This window comes from Scyliorhinus canicula, chromosome 28 (assembly GCF_902713615.1).
Source record: "Scyliorhinus canicula chromosome 28, sScyCan1.1, whole genome shotgun sequence".
In the NCBI taxonomy this organism is placed as follows: domain Eukaryota; kingdom Metazoa; phylum Chordata; class Chondrichthyes; order Carcharhiniformes; family Scyliorhinidae; genus Scyliorhinus; species Scyliorhinus canicula.
The window spans coordinates 16008724-16036460 of NC_052173.1; the positions used below are offsets into that span (position 1 = coordinate 16008724).

The 27737-nt window shown below is 51.1% G+C and overlaps 1 protein-coding gene across 8 annotated transcripts in view; it reads left to right on the forward strand.

Annotated features, from left to right (window-relative positions):
- LOC119958175 (RNA-binding motif, single-stranded-interacting protein 2-like) overlaps window positions 1–27737 on the forward strand; it is a 244387-nt gene that overhangs the window by 163908 nt on the left and 52742 nt on the right. For all 8 annotated transcript variants that reach the window (XM_038786518.1, XM_038786517.1, XM_038786513.1 and 5 more), the window contains exon 3: window positions 7462–7520. In XM_038786518.1, coding sequence (XP_038642446.1) covers window positions 7462–7520 — 59 coding nt within the window. The remainder of the gene's footprint in view (window positions 1–7461; window positions 7521–27737) is intronic.

The following is a 27737-nucleotide window of genomic DNA, read 5'->3' on the forward strand; positions in this document are numbered from 1 at the left end:
ATAGGATGAATATCATAGAAGCCCTACAGTGCAAGGGAGGCCATTCAGCCCATTGAGTCTGCACCGACCATCAGATAGAGCACCCTACCTATTCCCATGTCCCCACCCTAACCTCGTAACCCCACTAAACCTGGACAAAGGGGCAATTTAGTGTGGCCAATACACCTCACCTGCATATCTTTGGACTGTGGGAAGAAACCGGAGCACCCAAAGGAAACCCACGCAGACACGGGGAGAACGTGCAAACTCCGCACAGACAGTCATCTGAGATCGGAATTGAACCCAGGTCACTGGTGCTGTGAGGCAGTGCTAACCAGATGATTTTCACATGAGAATTTCCAAACTCCGCTACCAAAACACACTTCAAAATCTTATCTCCAAAGAATAATGCTTTCCCTTGGAGGTTTGCATTCCAAAATCCAGCCCAGGTTTTACAAATGACTCTTTTAAACAGAGCTTCCACTTCACCTTAACTGTAAATCCAGTCCAGGATTTCACACCAACACCTTTAGGATTTCCTTGTTTTGACGGCTGTACAAACTGTTCACAATTGCTTTAACTCACAATTCCTAGACAGTATTAAAGTGACACCAAACATTTAATCTGCCTCTGAAGTCTGCTGTCCCACTTTAAATCTAGTTACTGCAATTGCCTCTTTAACTCTGAACACTTTGTTTACTCTTTCTTGAATTCTTCTGAACAACACCTTGGTCTCTGTTCTCTTAACATCTAGTGTCGCAAACATTCTTTCTGTTCCAGTTCCCTGGTTATCTGGACTGTACTTTAGGAAGTTTGCATCTTTGTAACTCAGTTGTCCTGACCAACCTCTCCTGGCACAGTTGAGAGCTGTTCACTCCCGAGTTAAAGTTAAGAACAGCTTCCTGTTGCTAAGCACTGACTTACCTCCATTTACTCTTCACGTCGTAGTCCTCTCTAAGCACAATAGAAACACAGTTGGAACTTCACCAACCCCCACACATACAAACACCATTGTCCAGCATGAAACTAACTAGGTTTTACCTTTCTAGGCACAGACACATTAAATTAAACCCACTTTCAACTATACCTTATTTCTAATCCAACTCTAATTCCCTTTGTTTCCCTAAAATGAGTGAAGACGGGCTCTGGTGCCATCAGCTTCTGCTTCAAGTTGGATGCCAGTGGAGGTTGGCAGGGAGGCTGGGTGGCACAGTAGCACAGTGGATAGCACTGTTCGATTCCCAGGTTCGATTCCCTGCTGGGTCACTGTCTGTGCAGAGTCTGTACGTTCTCCCCATGTCTGCGTGGGTTTCCTCCGGGTGCTCCGGTTTCCTCCCACAGTCCAAAGTCATGCAGGTTAGGTGGATTGGCCATGATAAATTGCCCTTAGTGTCCAAAAAGGTTAGGAGGGGTTATTGGGTTACGGGGATAGGGTGGAAGTGAGGGCTGAAGTGGGTTGGTGCAGACTCAATGGGCTGAATGGCCTCCTTCTGTACTGTATGTTCTATGAGAGGGGCACAGCGGCTTATCAAGCTTTGGGTGCATTGTATCTGAGGGGAACGTAGACAAGTACGCAAGGGTAGAAGGATATAATGATAGGATGAGGTGAAGTACGGTGGGAGAAGGCATAAACACCAACATGGACCAGTTGGGCCGAATGGTTTGTTTTTGTGCTGCTAATTTGATGGAATTCTTTGGAATCTTTAAAGATGGGTGGGAGGGGATGGGATTATATGGGAGAGGGGGATGGTGGTCAGTAAAACAGCTCGGAATCTCACTCCAACCCGCTCGCTGGCGACCCCTGCTGGGTCACGCGGGAGTCCGCAGGACTGGCACCAAAGGTGTGTCGGTGAAGGATAGCTTTGCGATTGGACCCGAAGCTGAGCTGGCAGCTCCAGGATCTCCAGCTGGCATGAGAGAGTCGATGCGAGGTGGGGTGGGGGGGTCAGGACTGCACCTCCTGTTCGGATCTGTAGCTCCTTGCACGAACTTGGCCGCCGGCACCATTAATCACCGGAATAAACTGTAATGGACACTGAGTCATTCAAAAAGAACATGAGATCACACGGATGCCTTTGCTTGAATGAGTCATTCAGGAAATTTATACGCACTCTCGAGGCTGTAGCTGATGAGAGCAGGAAATATTTTTGCACGTGATGGGACTTATTTATAGAGGCTCCTGATTCATTTAGCCCTGGTAACCTTTTCCCTCATAGGAAGGGGGAAAGCATTTGAAGCATATTGTTTGCTTTAAGCATAAGAACATGAGAAAAAGGAGCAGGCGTGGATCGTACTCTTGCTCGGGCCTGCTCCGCCATTCAGTACGATCATGGCTGATTTTGGACTTCAAGTTCACTTTCTCGACCATTCCCCATATCCCTTGGTTCCCCGAGAGATTAAAAATCTGTCTAATCCGGCCTTCAATGTACTCAACGATGAAGCATCCACAACCCTCTGGGGTGGAGAATTCCAAAGATTCTCAACTCTTTGAGTGAAGAAATTTCTCCTCAACCCAATCCAAGATGGCCGACCCCTTATCCTGAGACTGTGCCCCCCGTGTTGTAGATTCCCCAGACAGAGGGGGAAACAATCTCTCAGTATCCACCCTGTCACACCCCAGCCAGGGGGAAACAATCTCTCAGTATCAACCCTGTCAAACCCCAGCCAGGGGGGAAAGAATCTCTCAGTATCCACCCTGTCAAACCCCAGCCAGGGGGAAACAATCTCTCAGTATCCACCCTGTCAAACCCCAGCCAGGGGGAAACAATCTCTCAGTATCCACCCTGTCAAACCCCAGCCAGGGGGAAACAATCTCTCAGTATCCACCCTGTCAAACCCCAGCCAGGGGGAAACAATCTCTCAGTATCCACCCTGTCAAACCCCAGCCAGGGGGAAACAATCTCTCAGTATCCACCCTGTCAAACCCCAGCCAGGGGGAAACAATCTCTCAGTATCCACCCTGTCAAACCCCAGCCAGGGGGAAACAATCTCTCAGTATCCACCCTGTCAAACCCCAGCCAGGGGGAAACAATCTCTCAGTATCCACCCTGTCACACCCCAGCCAGGGGGGGAAACAATCTCTCAGTATCCACCCTGTCAAACCCCAGCCAGGGGGAAACAATCTCTCAGTATCCACACTGTCAAACCCCAGCCAGGGGGGGGGAAACAATCTCTCAGTATCCACCCTGTCAAACCCCAGCCAGGGGGAAACAATCTCTCAGTATCCACCCTGTCAAACCCCAGCCAGGGGGAAACAATCTCTCAGTATCCACCCTGTCACACCCCCGCCAGGGGGGGAAACAATCTCTCAATATCCAACATGTCAAACCCCAGCCAGGGGGGGAAACAATCTCTCAGTATCCACCCTGTCAAACCCCAGCCAGGGGGAAACAATCTCTCAGTATCTACCCTGTCAAACCCCAGCCAGGGGGAAACAATCTCTCAGTATCCACCCTGTCAAACCCCAGCCAGGGAGAAACAATCTCTCAGTATCTACCCTGTCAAACCCCAGCCAGGGGGAAACAATCTCTCAGTATCCACCCTGTCAAACCCCAGCCAGGGGGAAACAATCTCTCAGTATCCACCCTGTCAAACCCCTTCTGAATCTTTACCTCATGCAAACTTGTGCCCGCCCCGGATGGTTTCCTTTCAACCCAGCTCACTGTGCTCCCTGCACTAACGATCCAACTTTGACAAATCCACGTCGTATACCCCATTGTTCGATATCTGGGTCAGCCCAGCTTCTGACTGTTATGCCTTGTTCATCATTGCTGTGTGACTGTTTTCACGTGTCTGCTGGTGCAAACGAAAGTGTTTCTTTCTGCACGGCAGCCTTTCTCATTCCCACTCTTACATCTCCCGCGTTGGTCAAGGGAATTTGGGTATTTTCTGTAATGTGAGGGCGTGTTTTTTCGTTCATTCTGAGGATATAAGCGTCGCTGGCTGAAAGAGCATTTATTGCCCATCCCTAATTGCCCCTTGAGAAGGTGGTGGTGAGCTGCCTTCTTGAGCCGCTGCAGTCCATGTGGTGTAGGTACACCCACAGTGCTGTTGAAAATGAAAATCGCTTATTGTCACGAGTAGGCTTCAATGAAGTTACTGTGAAAAGCCCCTAGTCGCCACATTCCGGCGCCTGACCGGGGAGGCTGGTACGGGAATCGAACCGTGCTGCTGGCCTGCTTGGTCTGCTTTAAAAGCCAGCGATTTAGCCTTGTGAGCTAAACCAGCCCCTCCCCTGTTAGGGAGGGAGTTCCAGGATGTTGCCCCAGTGACAGTGAAGGAGCGGCCGATATATTTCCAAGTCAGGGTGGTGAGTGACTTAGAGAGGAACCTCCAAGTGGTGGGGTTCCCAGGTATCTGCTGCCCTTGTCCTTCTAGATGGTCGAGGTCATGGGTTTGGAAGGTGCTGTCAAAGGAGCCTAAGCTGCAGTGCATCTTGTAGTTGCTTCACTGCGCCAGGGACCCTGGTTCAATTCCAGCCTTGGATGACTGTGTGGAGTCTGCACGTTCTCCCCGTGTCTGCGTGGGTTTCCTCCGGGTGCTCCGGTTTCCTCCCACAGTCCAAAGATGTGCAGGTTAGGTGGGTTGGCCATGATCAATTGCCCCCTTAGTGTCCAAAGATGTATAGGCTCGGTGGGATTACGGGGTTAGGGCGGGAGAGTGGGTCTAGGTATAGTGCTCTTTCAGGCAGTCAGTGCAGACTCGATGGGCCGAATGGCATCCTTCTGCACTGTAGGGATTCGATGGTTCAATGGATGCATGGACTGCTTCAGAATCTGAGGCGTTGCGAATGGCCTTGAACACCGTGGAATGCATTGTGTTCTGGGTTTTGTACGAATGTTCAGGGTTATGGGCAGATGGATGGGAGATGGATGGGATTCGGAGAGGTTGTGTGGTGTGGCGGTGGGGTGAGGGCAGGATTGAGGTGTTGTGGTGAGGAGGTACAGGGAGGGCATTGCGGTGGGGCAGTGAATGTGCGAGTGGGTTACGGGAACCGTGGAGAAAGGTGGCGAGATTTTGGAGAATGAGTAGGTGGATTTAGTATTCACACAGACACGGGGAGAACATGCAAATACATGAATAGGATGGGAATGGAGGGATACGGACCCCGGAAGTGTAGACGGTTTTAGTTTAGGCGGGCAGCATGGTTGGCACAAGCTTGGAGGGCCGAAGGGCCTGTTCCTGTTCTGTACTTTTCTTTGTTCCTTGTTCTGAGAGCTGCTTGTGAAAATGGGCCTAGCTAGTAGGCTGCCTGTGGGAAAGGGATGGGATCATCATGTGGGGCAGGTGGGGTGGTGATTGTGTGTCTGTGTGTGTGTGTGTGTGTGTGTGTGTGGGGGGGGGGGGGGGAGTGTCCGGAGGAAGTGTCTAGTTTTACAATGAAAAAGTCGGCGCCGCCCCCGCATTGATGTTCCGCCCAGTGCGGGGGGCAAGGGCAAGCAGTGGCACCGGGTAAAACTCCTGACGTTCCCGACATAAATGGCCGGAGAATTGCTGGAGAAATGGCCGTACAACAGGGCACCGGCCGCGTGCGGACCCGGCCAGACAAATAGTGTCCTCCTGGCCACCCCCCCCCCACCAGTGCCCCCAGCTCCCGCCCGACTGTAGCGGCACTGGACACAGTCCGCTGCCGCCACGCTCGGGAACTCAGCCCATCGGGGGGGGGCGGAGCATCGGGGAGGGCCTCAAAGCAATGTGCTAACGCCGTCACAACGGCGTGCGGTGCCCACCCCAATGATGCCGATTTAGAGGGGGCAGAGCACCCGGAAAACGGTGCCAACCCTGATTCGGTCGCAGACGGGGATTCTCCGCCCGATCGCCGGATACGATTTCAGCTTCGGGCAACGGAGAATCCCGCCCTGTGTCTTTCACAATTGCAGGATATTCAACAGTGCTTCACCAAATACTTTTGAAGTGTAGGTGCTGTTGTAATGTCTGATTGGCAGCACTCACTTTGAGCACAGGAATCTCCCTCCGGCAGTAATGTGATAATGGTCAGATAGTCTGGTTTAATAATGTTGGTGAAGCGACAAATAATTGGAGAATCCCCTTGCAATAGTGGCGTTGGAATCTTTGCTGCCTCACAGTGCCAGGGTCCCGGGTTCGATTCCCGGTTTGGGTCACTGTCTGTGTAGAGTTTACAAGTTCTCCCCGTGTCTGCGTGGGTTTCCTCCGGGTGCTCCGGTTTCCTCACACGGCCCAAAGATGTGCAGGTTAGGTGGATTGGCCATGCTAAATTGTCCCTTAGTGTCCGAAATGTTAAGTAGGGTTATAGGAATAGGGCCAAGGTAGGGTGCACTTACAGAGGGTTGGTGCAAACTTGATGGGCTGAATGGCCTCCTTCTGCAATGTAGGGATTCTATGTTCCAATAGGGCCAGGTTCCCTAGGGTGCCCCGTTTCAACATTTCCCCACACGTTCCTTATGGAATAAATCATTTAAATAGCAAGTGTCGGCGTGACTGATTTGGGAATCGACTATTGATTGCTTTTAAAGCACTAATTGGGATTTTGGTATCTTTGATGTCAGGAAATTGGGTAAAAAGCACTTTAATCAGTTAAAGGCCAGTCTTGTGTCAATGGCTGCAGATTGAGCAATCGTGCCACTTGCCTTTTTAAAACTGTAGTAATGTGCATGAACAGGAAGATGTGCTCAGTGGGATAAAGCTGCCGTTCAGGATGTGTCGAAAACGTGGGTGGTCTAATCCAGCACTTGGTTGTTTTCGCACTCGAAAGAGGCCCTGACCTTTAGGTGGGGACCAGTCAGGGGTCAGGGGAGGGGGGTGGGGCGGCTGTGTGGTGGCCATGGCCACCTGTTGAGTTGAGAGAGGCAGCCCACAGGCACGGAGAGGGTGGGCCCGTGTACGCATCTGGGAGTCTTTTAAGCAGAAAGAAATTCAGGACGGGGCCAGGAGGATTATGGGAAATCAGAGCTGAAAGATAAGCATGTGGTCGAATCAGCCCATCAGAGGTAAGGAGGAGAAATAGGGCTAGAACTGGCGTTCGCCTGACAGAAAACAGGAGCGTTTATGTCGCACCTTTCGCTGCCTCAGGAAATCCCAAAGCTCTTTGCAGCCATTGCCGTACTTTTTGATGTATACTCACTGTTGTAGTCTCAGAGAGCCGACAACCAACTGGTGGACGGAGCTCCCACAAACAGCACTATGGTAATGACCCAAATAATCTGCTTTTTTGTCATGTTGGCTGAGGGGTAAGTATTGTCCAGCGCCCTGCGGAAAACTCTCCCTGCTCTCCCTCGAACGGGGGCCGGGGGGGGGGGGGATTTTTTTACACCCAACCAAGATCAGTAGATTGCACTCCAGTTTAACAGCCCACCTGAAAGATGGTACCTCTGATTGCGCAGCGCTCCACCAGGACCCCATTGGGGTGTCCGCCTAGATTATCTGCTCTAGTGGCCCTGACATTGATCCAAAAACACCTGTGTCCGCCATTTTGTTTCTAAATCTCTCTTTTCTTCGAAACAGGTATGGTAAAATAGTTTCCACAAAGGCCATTCTGGACAAGACAACGAACAAGTGCAAAGGTAGGAGACTCTACTTCCACACTATCTGACATGAAAGGACTTAGAAGGCAGGGCTAGGGGATATGACATATCAATGACCCCCCCCACCCGCCAATCCCGTCCTTCCATTCACATTGTCATTCCCAAAGGTGGCATTCCCTGATTTAAATCCGCGCTGGCAGGAAGTGGCACGGAGAAAAGCGAGGAAGGTTGGAGGGGTCTTCTCAACTGTGGAGCTATCTTCAGTGGCTCTAGCTTTCCTTCTGTCAGCCGGGGGTTAAGTGTTGTGCAGGAATGGTGTTGGAGCAATAGTGTGAGAACGCCACAGCGATTTGTTTTTAATGCGAGGTTTTAACCAGTCACCCAATAACGGGTCTGATTTGGCAAAGTGTATAAGGGCGGAGAGAGATCTTTGTGCTTTCTTTGACAATGGAGGAGCAACTTGCTCTGGTAACTGTAGTTACACCGCGGGCAGTTCTGTGACGCTACCGTTCGATGAGCTTTGCAAATGGGTTGTTGACGTTGCTCAGTGAAACCAGCAATGCAAAAATGTTTTCGAAATTCAACCACTTTGGTGGCGATGTTCACAGCAGCAACCTGCATTGATCTAGCACCTTTGAAATAGATATGTCCTGAGGGAGCTTTATCACAACCAATATTTTGCACCAAGCCACATGAGGAGATATCAGGACAGGTGACCAAAGGCTTGGACAAAGAGGTAGGCCTGAAAGGAAGCGGGAGACTGAGGAGAAGTAGGCCATTCGGCCCGTAGATTTAGCTCCGCAATTCCATGTGATCATGACTGATCTGAAGTGTTCAACCTCCCCTCCCGCCTTATCCCCATAACCCTTGATTCCCTTACGGAAAGGAAGACCATTCCTGAGCGAGGCAGCCAATGGTGAAGAGATGGGACCCGGCGAGCACAGGAGACCAAAATTAGAGTAGCGCAGAGTTCTCAGAGCGCCGTGGGGCTGGAGAGGTTACAGAGGTCGCGAAGGGGAAACTCCAATGAGATTTTTTAATTGGAGGTGTTCCCAGGTCAGGAATCGACGTTGGTCCAGCAAGCATAGGGGTGATGGTGGGTTAGGACGTGGCCAGCAGAGCTTCAGACGAGCTCAGGTTGGCGATAACGAAACGGGTTTGTACCTCTGTTGAGGGTCATGTATTCACCGCACGGTTTGAAGCTGAAATGGTGTCTCTCAGGCAGTGGGAGCCAGGCAGGGTTGGTAATCTTTACTTCCTTGCTGCTAATTCTGAGCAAGAAGGCTGAAGATTTTCTGGTCATTACCCCGGGGGTGGGGGGGGCGGTGGCGATGTGAATGAACTGCAGTTCCATGAATGTAGAGCAGGGGAGCTGGCAAATAGCCGACAAAGCAAAGAGTGCCACAATTAGAGCCTTTGTCTGCGGGAAAAAGTTTTAATTGCAGATTTTTAAAGAAGGGTCCTTTTCTTTATTTCGAAACTGCGTCGACGTTTTCTCGCGCCCCCCCCCCACCCACCCCACAGAAAGTAGTGGAGCTGCCCTCGGCCAAACACCAGGTTTAAGTCGAAGCTCTTTCCAGAGGCATATCATTTTGTTCAAACACACACTCCGGCTTTCACATTCCTGAGATTCTGGCTGGTCCATGGAACACACGAGAGGTTCCAGCAGACAACTCTGCTGCAGAGGCAACCAGAGAGAGAGAGAGAGAAGAGAGAGAGAGAAAGCATGCAATGAAGTAGTCTCAAACATGTAATGGCATCTGTGCGAGTATTTATACACACAGAACTCGGTGTTCTTCCAGCAGCATTTCCTGTTGAGGTTGGCGAGCCAAAGGAGGGGGTTTGTCGGAGAAGTGGGGGGAGCGGCGAGTGGATCCACCTTCAGCCCTCCCAAGGGTGACCGAAGGGGCCATTTTATAAGCCACAGCCTCCGCGATGGGCAACCCAAATAAAACTGCGGCGCTTTGAACTCACTGCCCCGAGGGCCACCTTTCATCGTGCCTAAGGAGCCAATAACCTACCACATGTCCCACGAATCGTTGCCTTGGGTGTCTTGCTAGATTTGACCTCTAACCCCTGCCCCTCCCACACACACGATTTTGCTTTTAGGCTCTGGACTTTAATTTGTCAGGAGTTCAGTCTCTTGTAAGGGCATATTACCTCACATTTTAAAAAAATTCCAAGCAACGTATTACTTGGTAATACTGCGTTTAATTCATTTTTTTTTTCAACCAGAAGTGAATGTTATGATTTAAAACTTATAAGACCTTGGCAGTCATGCATATTCTGAGGGGGGGGGGGGAAGTACAGCCTGTTTTTTTTTAAAACATGACTCAGTGTTGCCCATCCTTTACTGCTTTTGGCTGTTCGACTTGAGGAACGTTTGTAACCCTGACCTGGCCTGGCCTCCACACTTTTCCAGTAAGGGTCAGTGATCAGGAGCTGATTTCTCCCCCGCCCCAGTTGAAACAGAAGGCGAACGTCGACGTGAAGAGAGGAAAGGTCAGAGGTCAGTGCCGATGCCCTCACACTCGCCAAGGGCAGAGAAAGGGGAGATGAACCAATGTCAGTCCATGTCAAAGTACCGGCGAGTTTGAAAATCCCGAGGCCAGTGTTGGATGGTTCACCTGTACCATGTACAACCTCTTGACGTACAGTCGGCTGTTCCATGTTGGCGCTCAGCAGGTTGGAAGCGTGCACGATTGCTGATTTAAAACATGCCCTTCACTCCCAGTTAAAACCTCTTCAAAATGGCCACTTTGAAAACACTTGCAGCACCAAAGGAAACGGATAGCCCTGAGCCATTTGCATTTGTGTCAAAGTTGCCAGCTACAGCGTCTTCTTCAAAGAAGAGCAATGACGAGGATGGAGGACGCTGGCTGACTTGCTACCAAAGAGCTTACAGGCAAGATGGGCCAAATGGCCTCTTGTCTCCTCTTGGAAACCCTCACTGATATTTTAACTGCCCCCCCCTCTCTCTCTTTATTGAAACACATTCTTTTGAAGGAAAGTAACTTGTTTCACGTTACGTTCCCCGTGCGCCTCTGGCCCCACACAATTTGGAGATTAAAAGCTGGGAGGGGCAGTGTTTTCGTGAAGTTGTGCGTGTGCAAGGCAAATAAGCATGAAGGTACCACGCATTCAAGTACGTAGGGCTTGGCATGACAAAGAAAACTTCGAGCTAAGGTTGGTGGGGACTGCGTTTTACCATGACCCAGTGAAAAGCAGAATAACTTCACGTTACCAGGAAACACGGCCTCAAACTCCCTCTAATTCATTTCCCAGCTGTCAGTTTCTCTTTGCACTCTTCACGTTTGGCCAGCAGCTGTTGCTGAAATCCAGACTTGATTCCTCCTTCAGCTCAAAATGCAGGACGAGGGTAAACTGCTCTTTCTGACTTCCACCCTTCAGCTCCTGCTGTGCCCTTCACCCCCACCCCTCTCCCTCCAGTTATCCCTCTTCCTAATCACGACCGGGCTGAATTTGGCTCGAGGTGGATCCTTGGGTGCCACTCATGCCTCACCCCAGGCATCTGGAGAGTAAGATTCAACAGTCTGGTTAGCAGACACGCAAGCACTCACAACGGCACGCATCAACGGGCACCTGGACGAGCAGGAGCTGGTTTAGCACAGGACTAAATCGCTGGCTTTGAAAGCAGACCAAGGCAGGCCAGCAGCACGGTTCAATTCCCGTACCAGCCTCCCCGAACAGGCACCGGAATGCGGCGACTAGGGGCTTTTCACAGTAACTCCATTGAAGCCTACTTGTGACAATAAGCGATTTTCATTTCATTTTTCATTTAATTTCATATCTACATGCGTGTCGACACACACCTAAATGCCATGCAGGTGCACGCTTCAGCACGTATGTCAACACGCATGTAGATGTGCACAACAACCACACGTTGGGCATGTGCACTGTTTCCAAGAGATGGCAGGATTTCCCCTCCTTTTTCCACCTCTCAACCAACTGGAGACAGGTGTGGCCGAAAGAAGAAGAGTGTCTAAGCTCCTCGAGTGTTGTAACTCTCGAAAACAGACAAAAGGCAGGTTTTCTTGTAAGTTTCAAACAAAATGGAGGATAAATGTTTATTTCTCAACATGCATTCACAGCAGCACTCACTCGCAAACAGGCACGCACGAGAAAAGGTGATGTCCAAAGAGGTGGCGTGCACTTCGATTTTAAAAGCCCAGAATTTCACAGTCGCCTTTGATTCTCGTGAAATTCAACCTTGAAATGTTGCATTTCCTGTTGGCTCACTGAGGGATTGGAGGTTGAACGTTTCTGACAATAGATTCGGAGTTTACTTCTTGCAGTCGCAAAATTCTGGCTTCACGCCAGTTGAGATGAATCGTAGCCCTATGGCGAAAACCTGGTTTTGATCATAAAATTGGTAGGTAAAGCTCACCAAAATTGTCTGTTCCCTCTCTCTCTGTGGCTGCTCCCAAAATGTGCCTTAAGAAAAACTGGCGTGGGCGGACTTCCGGTGACGGCGGGCAGGAGGCAGCCGCACACTGGAGGGCTCCCGTTTGGGAATGGAATTTTCGGGATCTTAACGCCCGGTCCCAGGAGCATGGGAGGCTGCAAAAGCAGTAAGAAGGCACAGTGCGGTGAAATGTCCAAGTTGGGGAAAAAACCGGCCGTGAAAAAAGTGATGAATGAAAGTCCGCCGGGGAGTGGAAAGGTCAGCGTGGGGACCGCAAGGAAAGCGGAGGCTGGGGTACCAGGGGAGGGCGCATTGCTCACGGCAGAAGAAATGACCAAGGTAATGGCCGTGGAACATGAAAAAAAGTTTGCAAAGCACATGGAAGCGATGAAGGAGGAGATGGGGGCGGTATTGAAAGTGCTGGTGGAGGAGGCGATTGCCCCGGTGAGGGCGGCGATATTGAGCGTAGTGGTGGAGGTGTGGGAGCAAGGGGAGACACTGAAGGAAGTGGAAGAGGTATTATCGCAGCACGGTGATCAACTCACCTCGATGGGGAAGGAGCTGCGGAGGGTGATAGAGACCAACAAGGGTCTACGAGCCAAAATGGAAGACCTGGAAAACAGATCCAGGCGACAGAATCTGAGGATTGTGGGTCTGCCCGAAGGAGTGGAAGGCCCGAGGCTGACTGAGTATTTTGCCACGATGTTGGCGAAGTTATTGGGGGAGGGGGGGCGATCCCTCCCGATATGAACTGGATCGGGCTCATTGGTCGTGGAGGCCTGTACTAAAGGCGAGTGAGTCACCAAGAGCAGTAACTGTGCATTTCTGTAGGTAGTGTGAAGGAGACGGTCCTGTGCTGGGCTAAGCAGAAGCGGGTGGTACAGTGGGCTGGAGCTGGTATGCGCATATATCAGGACTTTACGGTGGAGCTGGTGAGGAGGCGGGCTGCCTTCAGCCGGGTGAAGATGGCACTGTACATCAGCAAGGTGCAGTGAGGCATTGTATACCCAGCTAAATTGAAGGTGACATGCAAAGAACTTTTATTTTGGGACGGCGGAAGCACCGGAGGAGTTTGCGAAGGCAGAAGGACTGAATTGAGAAATGGTTATGTACCGATGTAGCCTCATGTAACTTTATTTTTTCACTGCATGTTGGTGTATGTACTAAACGAGTCGACGCTGTATATATTTGGGTAAGGGAAGAGATGGGACTTTCATTTGCAATGATGGTTCTTTGGGGCTTGGGTGTGTATGCTGGGTTGTGTGCTGAAGGGGATTTCTTGGTTTTCCTGGCACTGGGCAAGGGGGAAGGAGACCCGGGCGGGGGGCCTCCACGCTGGCCGGTTTAAGCTGGCCAGTGAACGGGAGTGAGGTGGGGGGAGGGGCTGCGGCTATTGGAGCCTGGCAGAACAGGTTCCGAGGGGTCTAGCCGGGGTGAAAAGATGGGGGGGGGGTGGAGTTTACAAGAGGAAGTGGAGGGGAGGAGTCTGGGAGGGGGGGGGTGTCTACAATTCATGGGTGTCATTCACGGTACTCTTTCGGGGATTGGATGGCGTTGAATATTTGGGGGGGGGGGGGCGGTGACAGTATATGTCAATGGTGACCATAGGCGATTCCTTTTACTGTTTTTCCTTTTTTTTCTTTTATTCCCACCTTGGGAGAGTTTGTTTTATTTGATGCTTATGTTGTCAGGTGGGCCGTTTACTGGATGGGATCGTTTTTGTTGATAAGGGGAGTGACATTGTATTTGTTACCCTTTACCGTTTGTTGGTGGGGTATAAACTCTGAAGAAAATGTGAAAATGGAGAATAAAAATATTTTTTAAAAAAAAGAAAAACTGCCGTGAAAGGACCACAAATTCCTCGCCACGTAGGGGGCGAGCAGGGATCCGGCGTAAATCTGGCAGCCTTTGCTGCAGATACGGGTCTCCGCACTTCCGGGTCGGAGGCTGAGCGGCCACGCCATGCTTCACGGCGGACTCAGGCCGTGGAGCTGGACACTGAAAATAGACCCCGCCCCCCCCGGATCTACCCCGCGCCTAACCCTGTCCGCCCGCACAATTATTCCCCGGCCACCTATAAGGACCTCCCCCCCCCCCCCCCCCCCCCGCGATGAACAGCTCCTCAAACACGGTCACAAACATCCCCCACCTTTTCTCAAACTCCCCTGCTGAGCCCCTTAACTCAGACTTTATCTTCTCTAACCGCAGGAAGTCATACAGGTCACCCAACCATGCTGCTACCCCCGGTGGCGATGCCGACCGCCACTCCAGCAAAATTCATCGCCGTGCAATCAGAGAGGCGAAGGCCAAGACATCGGCCTTCCTCCTCTCCATGAGCTCCAGCTTCTCTGAAACCCCAAATATCGCCACCAAAGGGTCCGGGTCCACTCCCTCCTCCACTATCCTGGCTAAGACCGCGAACACTCCTGCCCAGAATCTTCCCAATTTTTCATAATTCAAAACATGTGTGCATGATTCGCTGGCCCCTCCCACACCTCTCACACTCATCTGCTACCCACTGAAAGAACCCACTCATTCTCGCCCGAGTCATATACACCCTGTACACCACCTTAAACTGTATCAGGCTCATCCCTGCACAAGAGGAGGTCCCATCTACCCTTGGCAGTGCCTCACTCCATACTCCCCAATTGCAGCCCCTGGTTTCTATCAGGTGACCATCTAATGGCCGGGATTCTCTGAAAACGCAGCTCAGTGTTGACGCCCCCACCGCCCCCCCGCGCCCCACCATGACGGTCACCGCAGCCGCGACGCCGAGCTCCCGCCGGATGGAACCATACGTGAACCACGCCAGTGGGAACTTGGCCAGCCGACCGTGGAGAATCGCCGCGGGGGCCTCTTTCAACAGACCCCGATCGGCGCTGCGTCGACCGTGCACAGAGTGACGGCGATTCTCTGGTCGCCGGAGAATCGCGTCCCGGCGTCGGACCCGATCGCGGGTCTGAGGCCCCATTCTCCGCCCCCTTGCCAAGCGCCATTTCGGAGCGGAGGCTCAGAGAATCCCGGCCAATATGTTTTGCATTGTGCACACAAATAGTCTCTGGCGACTTGGCTATTGGCACACAGATGTGTTGGAGTTTCATCCGTTTGCATCTATCTCCCTTCTCACAACATTCTGTGGAATTCTATTCCAAAGCCAAAAAGTCAGCAAGTTCATTGTGAACTAGATTTTCCAGTTATTTGGACAATGGCTGTCATTAATTCATCGGCTTGGACTTCCGGTGGCGGCCATGGAGGGGTAGGTCGCACACTTGATAGCTCCCGCCTGTAACGGACTTTTGGACCTTTTGCCCTCGGTTTCTTTTTTTGATTTTATGGGATAAAGCAGTGAAGAGTGAGACAGTGAGGAGAAATCCCCCTCTGGTGTTTGGAGAATTGGACCAGAAGTGGCCGTGTGAGACGACAAAGTCCTATAAGGGAGATGCAAGCAGAGCCGGCAACACGGGACACCATGGCAGAGGGTAAAGGCCGCGGGGAGACGGCACAGTGGTTGACGGAGCAGCTGGTGAAGTTTTTCGAGGATTGCTTTGCCAAGCTGAAGGAGGACATGCTGGACCCGATTAAGGCTTCGATTGATCAAGTGGTTCAGAATCTGGAGACCCACGGGAGAGCGATCCAGGAAGTGGAACAAAAGTTGTCTGAGCGCGAGGAGTATATGACCGTGCTGGAAAGCAAGGTGGGGATGATGAACGACCGCCAGAAAAGAATGCAGGAGAAGCTGGAGGACCTGGAGAATAGGTCCAGGAGGCAGAATCTCAGAATTGTTGGCCTCCCTGAAGGCAGTGAGGGATCAGATGCGAGGGCCTATGAGACGGACATGTTGGAGAAGTTGATGGGGGCTGGGGCGTTCCCTCGGCCTCTGGAATTAGACAGAGCGCACAGAGCCCTCGCGAGGAAGCCCAGAGTGAACTAGCCGCCGAGGGCCATGGTGGTACGTTTTCACCGTTTCATGGACAAGGAACACGTTTTGCGGTGGTCCAAGAAAGAACGGAGCAGCAAGTGGGAGAACTGCGAGTTGCGCATCTATCAGGATCTGGGAGCGGATTTGGCCAAGAGGCAAGGTGGGTTCAATCGGGCAAAAACTACCCTCTTAAGAAGGGGGTGAAGTTTGGGATGCTGTACCCAGCCCGCCTGTGGGTCACACATGAGGAACGGGACTTCTACTTTGATACGCCAGACGAAGTACTGACCTTAATTAAATAAATGAAGCTGGAGGCGAATTTAAGCCTTGGAGAAGTACTGTGGCAGTGATTTGTGGTGCTGGATTTTAAAAATGTAAGTAGCTCTATGTGAAATAATGGGCTGTGTGGATGGTTCAAGGTTGATCCGTCTTGTAGGGAACCTTGTTAGGGGGGGATGGGCTTTGAATTTAGGTCTGCTTTTTGGGTGACTATTTTTCTAAAGTGATTGTTTCTTCACTTTTTTTCTGTTTGTTTACTGGAGAATGTGATGCTTTTAAAATGTTGATTCATGTGGGGGGAGAGAGGAGAAAACAATAGGGAGACAGACTGCTTGGTGCCAGGGGCGGGAGCTATCGAGTCAGCATGGGTCAGTTGACTCTCGGAAGCGCAGTGGGGGGTGAGCAGGTGTTAAGCTGGAGCTTGACTTGGGGGATTGGGTTTCTAGTGTTGTTGCTAGGGGGGAGGGAGGGGGGAGCTGCTTTGCTGACGGGAGGAACTGTTACTGGGGGACAAATGGGAGGTCGGGAATGGCGACAGCCTGAGTGGGAACACGAGGAAGCGGAGGGCGCGAGCTCGAGGCTGACCTAAAATGGGTGATGGTTAGTCAGCAGTAGGGGGGGGGGGGGTTGGAAGCCCCCTTCCTAGACTGATCATATAGAACGTGAGAGGACTGAATGGGCCAGTCAAGAGGGCTCGCGTGTTCGTGCATTTGAGGGGGCTGAAGGTGGACATGGCAATGCTAAAGGTTACAAACGAGATTGAGGAAGGGGTGGGTCAGCCAAGTTTTACACTCTGGACTGGACCGACCGGGGGGGTACCGATCTTGACCAGCAAACGAGTGGCATTTGAGGCAGGGAGAATCATGTCAGACAAGGGGGACAGGTACATAATGGTGAAATGGTGAGTGGGAAGCTGGAGGGGGTGCAAGTGGTACTTGTGAACATATACGCTCTGAATTGGGACGACGTGGAATTGATGAGGCGGGTGTGAGGTAAGATCCCAGACTTAGAGTCACATAACCTGATCATGGGAGGACACTTTAACACAGTCATTGATCCGGAATTGGACCGGTCAATATCCAGGACAGGGAGGAGGCTGGCTGCGGAATTGAAGGGGTTTATGGAACAGATGGGGGGATTGGGGGGGGGGGGGGAAGACCCATGGAGGTTTGCATGGCCGAGGACGAAGGAGTTTTCCTTTTTCTCACAGATCCACAAGGTATACTCTCGCATCGACTTTTTTGTTCTGAGCAGGGCGCTAATACCGGAGATGGTGGATACTGAGTACTCGGCAATCACAGTGTCGGATCATGCCCCGCATTGGGTGGATCTACGGGTTAGTGTGGAGAGAGGGCAACTCCCGCTGTGGAGACTGGATGTGGGGTTGCTAGCGGACGAGGGGGTCTATGGGCAGGTTAACAAGTCCATCCAGAACTACCTGGAAACAAATGATACGGGGGAGGTCTCTGCAGCGAGGGTCTGGGCAGCCTTGAAGACAGTGGTCAGAGGGAAATTAATCTCGATACGGGCCCACAGAGAAAAGGTGGAATGGGCTGAGAGGGATACGGGCCCACAGAGAAAAGGTGGAACGGGCTGAGAGGGATACGGGCCCACAGAGAAAAGGTGGAACGGGCTGAGAGGGATACTGGCCCACAGAGAAAAGGCACAATGGGCTGAGAGGGATACGGACCCACAGAGAAAAGGTGGAACGGGCTGAGAGGGATACGGGCCCACAGAGAAAAGGTGGAACGGGCTGAGAGGGATACGGGCCCACAGAGAAAAGGTGGAATGGGCTGAGAGGGATACGGGCCCACAGAGAAAAGGCACAATGGGCTGAGAGGGATACGGACCCACAGAGAAAAGGTGGAACGGGCTGAGAGGGATACGGGCCCACAGAGAAAAGGTGGAATGGGCTGAGAGGGATACGGGCCCACAGAGAAAAGGTGGAATGGGCTGAGAGGGATACGGGCCCACAGAGAAAAGGTGGAACGGGCTGAGAGGGATATGGGCCCACAGAGAAAAGGTGGAACGGGCTGAGAGGGATACGGGCCCACAGAGAAAAGGTGGAACGGGCTGAGAGGGATACGGGCCCACAGAGAAAAGGTGGAACGGGCTGAGAGGGATACGGGCCCACAGAGAAAAGGTGGAACGGGCTGAGAGGGATAGATTAGTGGAGGAGATACTCCAGGTGGACAGGAGATACTCGGAGGCCCCAGCCGTGGGGCTACTGAGGGAGCGGCGGAGGTTACAGGCGGAGTTTGGGCTGTTGACCACAGGGAAAGCGGTGAAACTGTTGAGGGGGGTGGGCGGCGGGGGAGGGGGGGGCAAGCAGAATGTTGGCGCACCTGCTCAGGAAAAGAAAGGCGGCCAGGGAGATAGGGAGAGTAAAGAGTAGAGGCGGGAATACTGTCCTGGGCCCAGAGGGGGTGAACGAGGTGTTTCAGGACTTTTATAGTAAATTATATGAGTCGGAACCCCCAGCTGGGGTGGAGGGGATGAGGCAATTTCTGGATCAGTTGAGGTTCCCGAGGGTGGAGGAGGACCTGGTGGAGGGGCTGGGAGCCCCAATTGAGATTGAGGAAATAATCAAGGGGCTGGAGGGCATGCAGTCGGGCAAGGCCCCGGGGCCTGACGGCTACCCGGTGGAATTCTATAAGAGGTTTTCAGAGATATTGAGCCCACTGCTGGTGAGGACATTTAACGAAGCAAGAGAGAATGGAGTCCTCCCCCGAACAATGTTGCAGGCCTCGATTTCATTGATCCTGAAATGGGAGAAGGATCCGGAGCAATGCGGGTCATACAGGCCGATTTCTCTACTGAATGTGGACGCCAAACTGCTGGCTAAGATACTGGCCACAAGGATAGAGGTCTGTGTCCCGGGAGGGGATAGGGGAAGACCAGACGGGATTTGTAAAGGGCAGGCAACCCATGGCCAATGTTCGAAGGCTTCTTAATGTTATTATGATGCCCTCAGAAGGAGAGGAGACGGAAGTGGTGGTAGCGATGGAAATGGAAGGGGACTTTAAGAGATGGGACATGCTCCCGCTATCACTGGCAGGGAGGGTACAGACCGTGTAAATGATGGTCCTTCCCAGATTTCTGTTTGTCTTTCAGTGCCTCCCCATCTTCATCCCAAGGGCCTTTTTCAAGCGGGTGAATAAGGTTATTTTGGGCTTTGTGTGGGTGGGTAAAACCCCGCGAGTGAGGAAAGTGTTGCTGGAGCGTAGTCGGGGGGAGGGTGGGTTGGCGCTGCCGAACTTCTGAAATTACTACTGGACGGCTAACATAGCCATGATTAGGAAGTGGGTAGTGGGGGAGGGGTCGGCGTGAGAGTGGATGGAGGCGGCGTCATGTAAAGGCACCAGTCTGGGAGCATTGGTAATGACACCTCTGCCGTTCCCGCCGGCCCGATACTCCACAAGTCCGGTGGTGGTGGCAGCTCTGAGTATCTGGAGGCAATGGAGGAGGTATAAGAGAGTGAAGGGAGCATCGATTTGGACCCCGATTTATAATAAGCATCGGTTTGTACCGGGTAGGCTGGATGGTGGGTTCCAGAGTTGGCAAAGGGCAGGAATTAGAAGGATGGGGGATCTATTTATAGACGGGAGCTTTCCCAGCTTGAAAGCCTTGGAGGATAAATTTGAATTGCCAGCAGGGAACGGGTAGCAGGGAATGGGTTTAGGTATTTGCAGGTGCGAGACTTCCTGAGAAAGCAGGTGCCGGCCTTTCCGCTGCTGCCGCCACGGGGGATACAGGATAGAGTAGCCTCCAGTACCTGGGTGGGAGAGGGGAAGGTATCGGATATTTACCAGGAGCTTTCGGAGGCGGAGGAAACTCCGGTGGAGGAGCTTAAGGGCAAGTGGGAGGACGAGCTAGGAGGAGAGTTGAGGCGGGTCTGTGGGCAGATGCCCTAAGCAGGGTTAATACATCCCCATCAAGTGCCAGGCTCAGCCTGATACAATTCAAGGTAGTCCATCGGGCACACAGGACAGTGACTCGGATGAGCAAGTTTTTCGGGGTAGAGGATAGGGGTGTGAGGTGGGCGGGAAGCCCAGCAAATCATGTCCACATGTTTTGGGCATGCCCAAAGCTTAGAGGGTTTTGGCAGGGTTTTGCTGAGGCAATGTCCACGGTGCTAAAAACACGGGTGGTGCTGAGTCCGGAGGTAACGAGCTTTGGAGTGTCGGAAGAGCCGGGAGTTCAGGGGGCGAAAGAGGCCGACGTCTTGGCTTTTGCCTCCCTGGTAGCCCGGAGACGGATCTTGTTAATGTGGAGGGACTCGAAGCCCCCGAGTGTAGAGACCTGGGTTAGTGACATGGCTGGGTTTCTCAGTCTCGAGAAAATAAAGTTTGCCTTAAGAGGGTCAATGGTCGGGTTCACCCGGAGGTGGCAGCCGTTCGTCGACTTTCTCGGGGAAAATGAAAATGTCAGCAGATGCAGTTTTCCAAAGGGGGGGCGGGCGGATTGTTGTTGTATAGTTGAGGTGTGTGAAGATTGGGCTGGGGGGGGGGGGAAATCTTTATTTTACAATGTTGATGTCATTGTTTATGTTACTGTTCTAAAAATTTTCAAATACCGTAATAAAATATTATTAATTCATAGGCTTGTTGCATTTTAATGCCTCCTCAATGAATGTCCTGAAGGGTCATTTGCATCCTAATGTTCTGCCAGACAAGCGGGCTAGCTTCCAACCTCGTTGACAGAAAAGAAAAGTGGTCACCTGACCTCCCAACTCCATTTTATTTCCGTTTTGTTTGAGAAGTTTCCCATTTTCCACAAACCCATAAATGTAATTGTGTGGACTTGCCGACACAGACATGCACAAACCTTGACACACGTGTAGACATGTGCACAAGCAGAGAACATACTGTCACATGCGGTCTTATGTGTGCTGTTACATACGTGCAGGCAGACTCTCACGCACTTCTTCTATCAGGTGGGAGATACAGAAGTCTGAGAACATGCATGAACAGATTCAAAAACAGCTTCTTCCCCGCTGTCACCAGATTCCTAAACGACCCTCTTATGGACTGACCTCATTAACGCTACACCCCTGTATGCTTCACCCGATGCCTATGTAGTTACATTGTGTATCTTGTGTTGCCCTATTATGTATTTTCTTTTATTTCCTTTTCTTTCGTGTACTTAATGATTGTTGAGCTGCTCGCAGAAAAATACTTTTCACTGTACCTCGGTACACGTGACAATAAACAAAATCCAATCTCACACATGCAGTCTCACGCGGACACGCACAAAAGAATCATAGAACATAGAACGATACAGCGCAGTACAGGCCCTTCGGTCCACGATGTTGCACCGACATGGAAAAAACTAAAGGCCATCTAACCTACACTATGCCATTATCATCCATATGCTTATCAAATAAACTTTTAAATGCCCTCAATGTTGGCGAGTTCACTACTGTTGCAGGTAGGGCATTCCACGGCCTCACCACTCTTTGCGTAAAAAACCTACCTCTGACCTCTGTCCTATATCTATTACCCCTCAATTTAAGGCTATGTCCCCTCGTGCTAGTCACCTCCATCCGCGGGAGAAGGGAGAATCCTGACTTATTGTTCCCCTTCTCTCTGGCCCAAGATATTGAGGCCAATCGAATCATCTCTCCTACTCAGTGAGCGAGAGCCTACCCTGGGACTAGCCCAGGCTCTATGGCTCTGCTAATTGATGCGGAGCCATTCGGTGAAATTTGCAATGGTAACCCTATTTTCTTTTGCCTTGTTTGGCCTTTTTGCAGCCAAGTAGGGACTGGATTCCAAAGGAAGTGAGCATGTGACGGATGTCCCAGTGTGTCACCACAATAAGGGCTGGGGCCTCTTTGATTAGCAACAGGCTTTTTTTTGGTTCTGGAGTTCCTGAGCAGGGCCCTCGAGTGGCAACTATTGCTATTTTCTCCCCGTGTGCAGATTTGAGTTTATCTAGGCCCAGCTAGCCTTTCTCACAGTGCCTAGTACCGGAATATGTCAACTTAGGCTGAATGTTTAAGATAGCACGGATGTGCTGAGGCTAACGACGTCACCCCATATGTCTCCTGTCGCGAAGACCAATTAACCCTGCACAATTTGTTTGTTTTCACTATAGCCGTAGCATTGTCTTATTCTTCTCTGGTTTTCTTCAAGTCTCCCTCAGTTATCCACCCATTCGATATTTCTTTTTCCTCTCATTTTTACCCTCAGTTTCGCCTTCAGTATTTTGCTAGAAGACTGTTTAGTCTTTGTTACCAATGTTTGTAATTGGCTAAATTTCTCTGACTGCATTTAGTGTTATGGGCCAGGGTTTAGAGAACCCCAAAGTGTATCGTGGAGTTCACCTGACCCCCAACTTTTGATAGATTGTGGTATGGGGAGCACATGGCTCACTCTACAGCAGAAATGGAAAAGCATTTTTTAAAGCAAAACAATGTTTAGTCTATGAACTCAAGTTTTTAAAACATACAGTGAACATCTTAGAAACCATTAATTCAAATACAACCCCCAAAGAATACAACACTAAGTAATCCTTAAGCTGTCCTTTTAACATCCATAAGACTTAAAGAAGAACTTTTAACAGAAGCACATCAGGTTAAAGTCACTACTGAGTGCAGTTATTAGTTTTAAATCACTAAAGGATCGATTTACAGTCTTTAGATTACAGAGAGAGACTCTAATACACCTTCTGGCTGTGACTGCAGCTATCCAGCTCTGAAAATGAAACTAAAAAACACCCTGCAGCAAACAGCCTAAAACAAAAGTAAAAAGCTGACAGACAGCCCACCTCCACCCTCACTCTGACATCACTGCAGTAATACACACCCATTTCTTAAAGGTACTGTCACTACAGATATTTATATACCCATCCATTTATAAACACCCATTTCTTAAAGGGACTCTCACATGACAGAACATCACTGGGCAGCATGGTAGCATTGTGGATAGCACAATTGCTTCACAGCTCCAGGGTCCCAGGTTCGATTCCCGGCTTGGGTCACTGTCTTTGCGGAGTTTGCACATTCTCCCCGTGTGTGTGTGGGTTTCCTCCGGGTACTCCGGTTTCCTACCACAGTCCAAAGATGTGCAGGTTAGGTGGATTGGCCATGATAAATTGCCCTTAGTGTCCAAAATTGCCCTTCGTGTTGGGTGGGTTACTGGGTTATGGGGATAGGGTGGAGGTGTTGACCTTGGGGAGGGTGCTCTTTCCAAGAGCCGGTGCAGACTCAATGGGCCGAATGGCCTCCTTCTGCACTGTAAATTCTATGATAATCTATGACACTTCGCAACGCCTTTTGATTCCTAAACTTCTACTTTTGATCTTACCCACTCATTTGTCTTTCTGTCTCTGATAACTTTGAGAATTGGCTCCACCAATTAACTTATCAGAAACAACATTTTATTCCAACTATATGCAACTATGTACAGAGTGTTTTGAAACGGTCTTTCCATACCCAGCTCTCAGGCCCAACTGCTGGGACAAGTCCCAACACGTTCCAGTGAATTCCAAACTCCCATCCCTGACTGAACCAGCGGGTCACACGACCCCTGACCTCCGAGACAGTCCCTCAAAGGGGCTAGTCACTACATCCCTCCCTCTTCAAGTCCCTTTTTACACATGGGAATAATCAAATTACACAATTGCCAAATCAGTAACAATCGTGAAGACTTTTATACGAGTCCATCAATAACTCAGTCTGACCGGTGACTTCCTCGTTCTCGTAGAGTGACGTAGCTCCAGTGACTGAGGTTGAGGTAGTTACTGATGGCGTTATTCCACAAGGACTCGTTCCTTGTACCAATATTTCACCTTCCTCTGTTTCCTGGGGGTTAACACTCTGGCCTGTTACTCACAGATCTGACAGTTCACTCATAGAATCCCTACAGTGCAGAAGGAGGCCATTCAGCCCAACAAGCCTGCACCGACCCTCTGAAAGAGCACCCTACTAGACCCACTCCCCCATTCTATCCCCGTAACCACACCTAACCTCACAACGTTGGACATCAAGCAGCAATTTTAACATGGCCAATCCACCTAACCCACACGTCTTTGGACTGTGGGAGGAAACCGGAGCCCCCAGAGGAAACCCACGCAGACACGGGGGAGAAAGTGCAAACTCCACACAGACTATCACCTAAGGCCGGAATTGAACCCGGGTCCCTGGTGCTGTGAGGCAGCAGTGCTAACCACTGTGCCGCCTCACAACTCCTTGGGCAACCCACAACGCTTCCGGCTGTATTTTAACCTCATAGGACACCGGCCCTGTTGTGGCCACAGTAACCCCTGACCCCAATTTGGTCCATTACCAAAATTCTTCACAAACACAGGATTGTTCATCTCGAATGTTATTACACATTTAAACGAAGCGTGGTTCCTCTTCTGGTTGACTTGGCCTGCCTCCACCCTCGCCTCTGCATTTGGGGGCACAAGGCTTATCCTGGCCCTCAACCGCCGACCCATTGGCAGCTCGGCTGGAGAGACTCCAGTTGCTGTATGTGGGGTGATCCGATATGATAGCCGGAACCTCGTCAACCTGGTGTTTAAAGAGACCGGTAGTTGCTTCTTCAAGCCAGTCTTGGACGTCTGCATTGCCCTCTCAGCCAGTTGGATAAAGGATGGTACGGTGCCACTCTGAAATGTTTTATTCTGTTAAAAGTCATAAATATCTGAAACCCGGCACTGGTAAAAGCCATTCGGTTGTCTGAAATGGGGAGCTCTGGTACCCCGTGGATTGGGAAACACTAGTGCAGCTTCTCAGCTGTGACATTAGCAGTTGTGGATCTCATAGCCATCCACTTAGAATGTGCGCCTACATTCTCCATGGTTCTTTGGAATATAGCACACGCTGATGAAACTCCAAAGAGCAAGCATGTTGACTGGCCCAACCCCCTATCCAGCTCCAGCTACTGGTTGGCATGACTCTTGCCCAACAGTGAACGTTTGACCTCCAATCAGTTTCGCATATAGTTCTTCAATTTTGGGTATGGGGTACTTGCTCAGCTTTGCACCCCGGTTCACCGTCAGGCTGTCATCCCCACAGGTGAGAATGGTTTTATCCAGCTTTGCTACTGGCACAGTGAGGGCTGCCCATTCTGAAGTTTTTTAAATTAATTTTTTACAGGATGTGGGTTTCGCTGGCTAGGCCCAGCATTTGTTGCCCATCCCTAATTGTCCCTTAAGAAGGTGGTGATGAGCTGCCTTCTTGAACCGCTGCAGTCCCTGTGGTGTAGGTACACCCACAGTGCTGTTAGGGAGGGAGTTCCAGGATTTTGACCCAGCGACAGTGAAGGAACGGCCGATATATTTCCAAGTCAGGATGGTGAGTGACTTGGAGGGGAACCTCCAGGTGGTGGGGTTCCCAGGTATCTGCTGCTCTTGTCCTTCTAGATGGTAGAGGTCGTGGGTTTGGAAGGTGCTGCCGAAGGAACCTTGGTGAGATGCTGCAGTGCATCTTGTAGATGGTACACACGGCTGCCACTGTGTGTCGGTAGTGGAGGGAGTGAATGTTGAAGGTGATGGATGGGGTGCCAATCAAGCGGGACTGCTTTGTCCTGGATGGTGTCGAGCTTCTTGTGTTGTTGGAGCTGCACTCATCCAGGCTAGTGGAGAGTATTCCATCACACTCCTGACTTGTGCCTTGTAGATGGTGGACAGGCTTTGGGGAGTCAGGCTGTGAGTTACTCTCCGCAGGATTCCCAGCCTCTGGCCTGCCCTTGTAGCCACAGTATTTATATGGCTGGGTCCAGTTCAGTTTCTGATCAATGGTAACCCTCAGGATGGATTGGAAAATCTGGAGTTGTTCTGCTGCAAAGCGTTCTTCCAAGTCCAACTGGCAAATCCATCGGGTACCACACTAGCGACTGTACAACATGTTTTTTTTCAGCTTCATGCTGATGTTTGTGGACTTCCAGACACTAATTAAGTCGCCATTTGTGCGTTTTGCCATAGCAGGGAATTTTCTGCTCTAGGATTCAGTGCGACCAATAAGCCCAGCCAGTGGTGGCATAATGTTAATAAAATGACACCAGGCTGAATTCTCCGATTCTGGGGCTATGTCCGCACGCCGGCATGGCAACGGTGGCGTTTTACGACAGAAAAAATGGTGTAAAATGGCCACCGATCCTCCATTTGGCCAGGGGTTAGCATGCCGGCAGCGTAGAGGACCCGGCTCCAGCTGCCAATACGACCTGGAGAATTGGCGGGTCCGTAGCCACGCATGCGCACGGCAGCCACGGCCTGCAATGGCCATGCCGTGCTACATGGCAGCGGCTGCTTGAGGACCCGGCCCGCAAAATAGTTCCCCCCCCTTCGGCCCCCCCTCCCTTCCACAGTGCCCCAGCCCCTGAGAACCCCCCCCCCCCCCCCCCCCGCCCGTGAATCGTCCTTCCCCTGACTGTGGTGGCGCTGGACTGAGTCCGCAGGCGCCACGCCGAGCTCCCGCCGGATGAGACCACACGCGGCCGACGCCGTTGGGAACTCAGACGGTCGGGGGCGGAGCATCGGGGGGGGGACGGGGCCTCAGACAGTGTCCTGAGGCCGTCGATACATCGCGCGCCATGCTCTCCGAGTACGCCGCTTTGGAGGGGGCGGAGCATCGTGAAAGTGGCACCACCCCCGATTTGGTCGGGATCTTTGATTCTCTGGCCGATCGCTGAACACGATTTCGCCATCGGCGCCCGGGGAATCCAGCCCACCAGTTTCAACAAACTGGGCCCTGAAATGTTTCTTTCTTCAGTTTTCAAATGTGAAGCGAGGCATGCAAAAACCGGTAATCTGGCAATGTGTGCGTGGGATCAGCTTCCACTCAGGAAAAGAAGAGATCTCGACACCACAGGAGATGCCTCTGAACATGAACTACCACCCATCGTTCAGAGGTCAAAGGTTCAGCATCTGGAAGTGCGTGATGCATTCTGGGAAAGATGGCATCTCCACGTCCACCTTGTGGTCTGGCCAGAACCTTCTCGCACATTTTGGCTCGGAGGCAGAAATCTTATTTGGTAGAATAAGGATTCTCAGTTTTTTTTCTCTCTGTGTTTAGTCCAACATCGAATTCTCTCTTGACAATTTATATGATTGCAAGGGTTGTACGTTGGGGGACAAAATTCCAGGTAACCTCTGACCTCTGCACAAACAAACAATACGTTGTTTTGTGTTCTCTAGGCCACTAACTAGCAGGAACTTTATGGAGGAGCAAATTTTCTGGTCGGGCCTGAACTGTGGGATTGCATCCAATTCTTCACAACACACTTTCGGAAGAATGTGAAGATGTGAGAGAGAGGGTGCAGAAAAGATTCACGAGAATGTTTCCAGGGTGAGGGACTTCAGTCAATGCAGATGTATTGGAGAAGCTGAGTTTGTTCTGTTTCAGAACAAGACGGTTGAGGGGAGATTTGATAGATGGGTTCAAACACGAACTGGACGTGTCTCAGAGGTCAGGGGTCGTGTGACCGCTGGTTCAGTCAGGGATGGGAGTTTGGAATTCACTGGAACGTGTTGGGACTTGTCCCAGCAGTTGGGCCTGAGAGCTGGGTATGGAAAGACCGTTTCAAAACACTCTGTACATAGTTGCATATAGTTGGAATAAAATGTTGTTTCTGATAAGTTAATTGGTGGAGCCAATTCTCAAAGTTATCAGAGACAGAAAGAC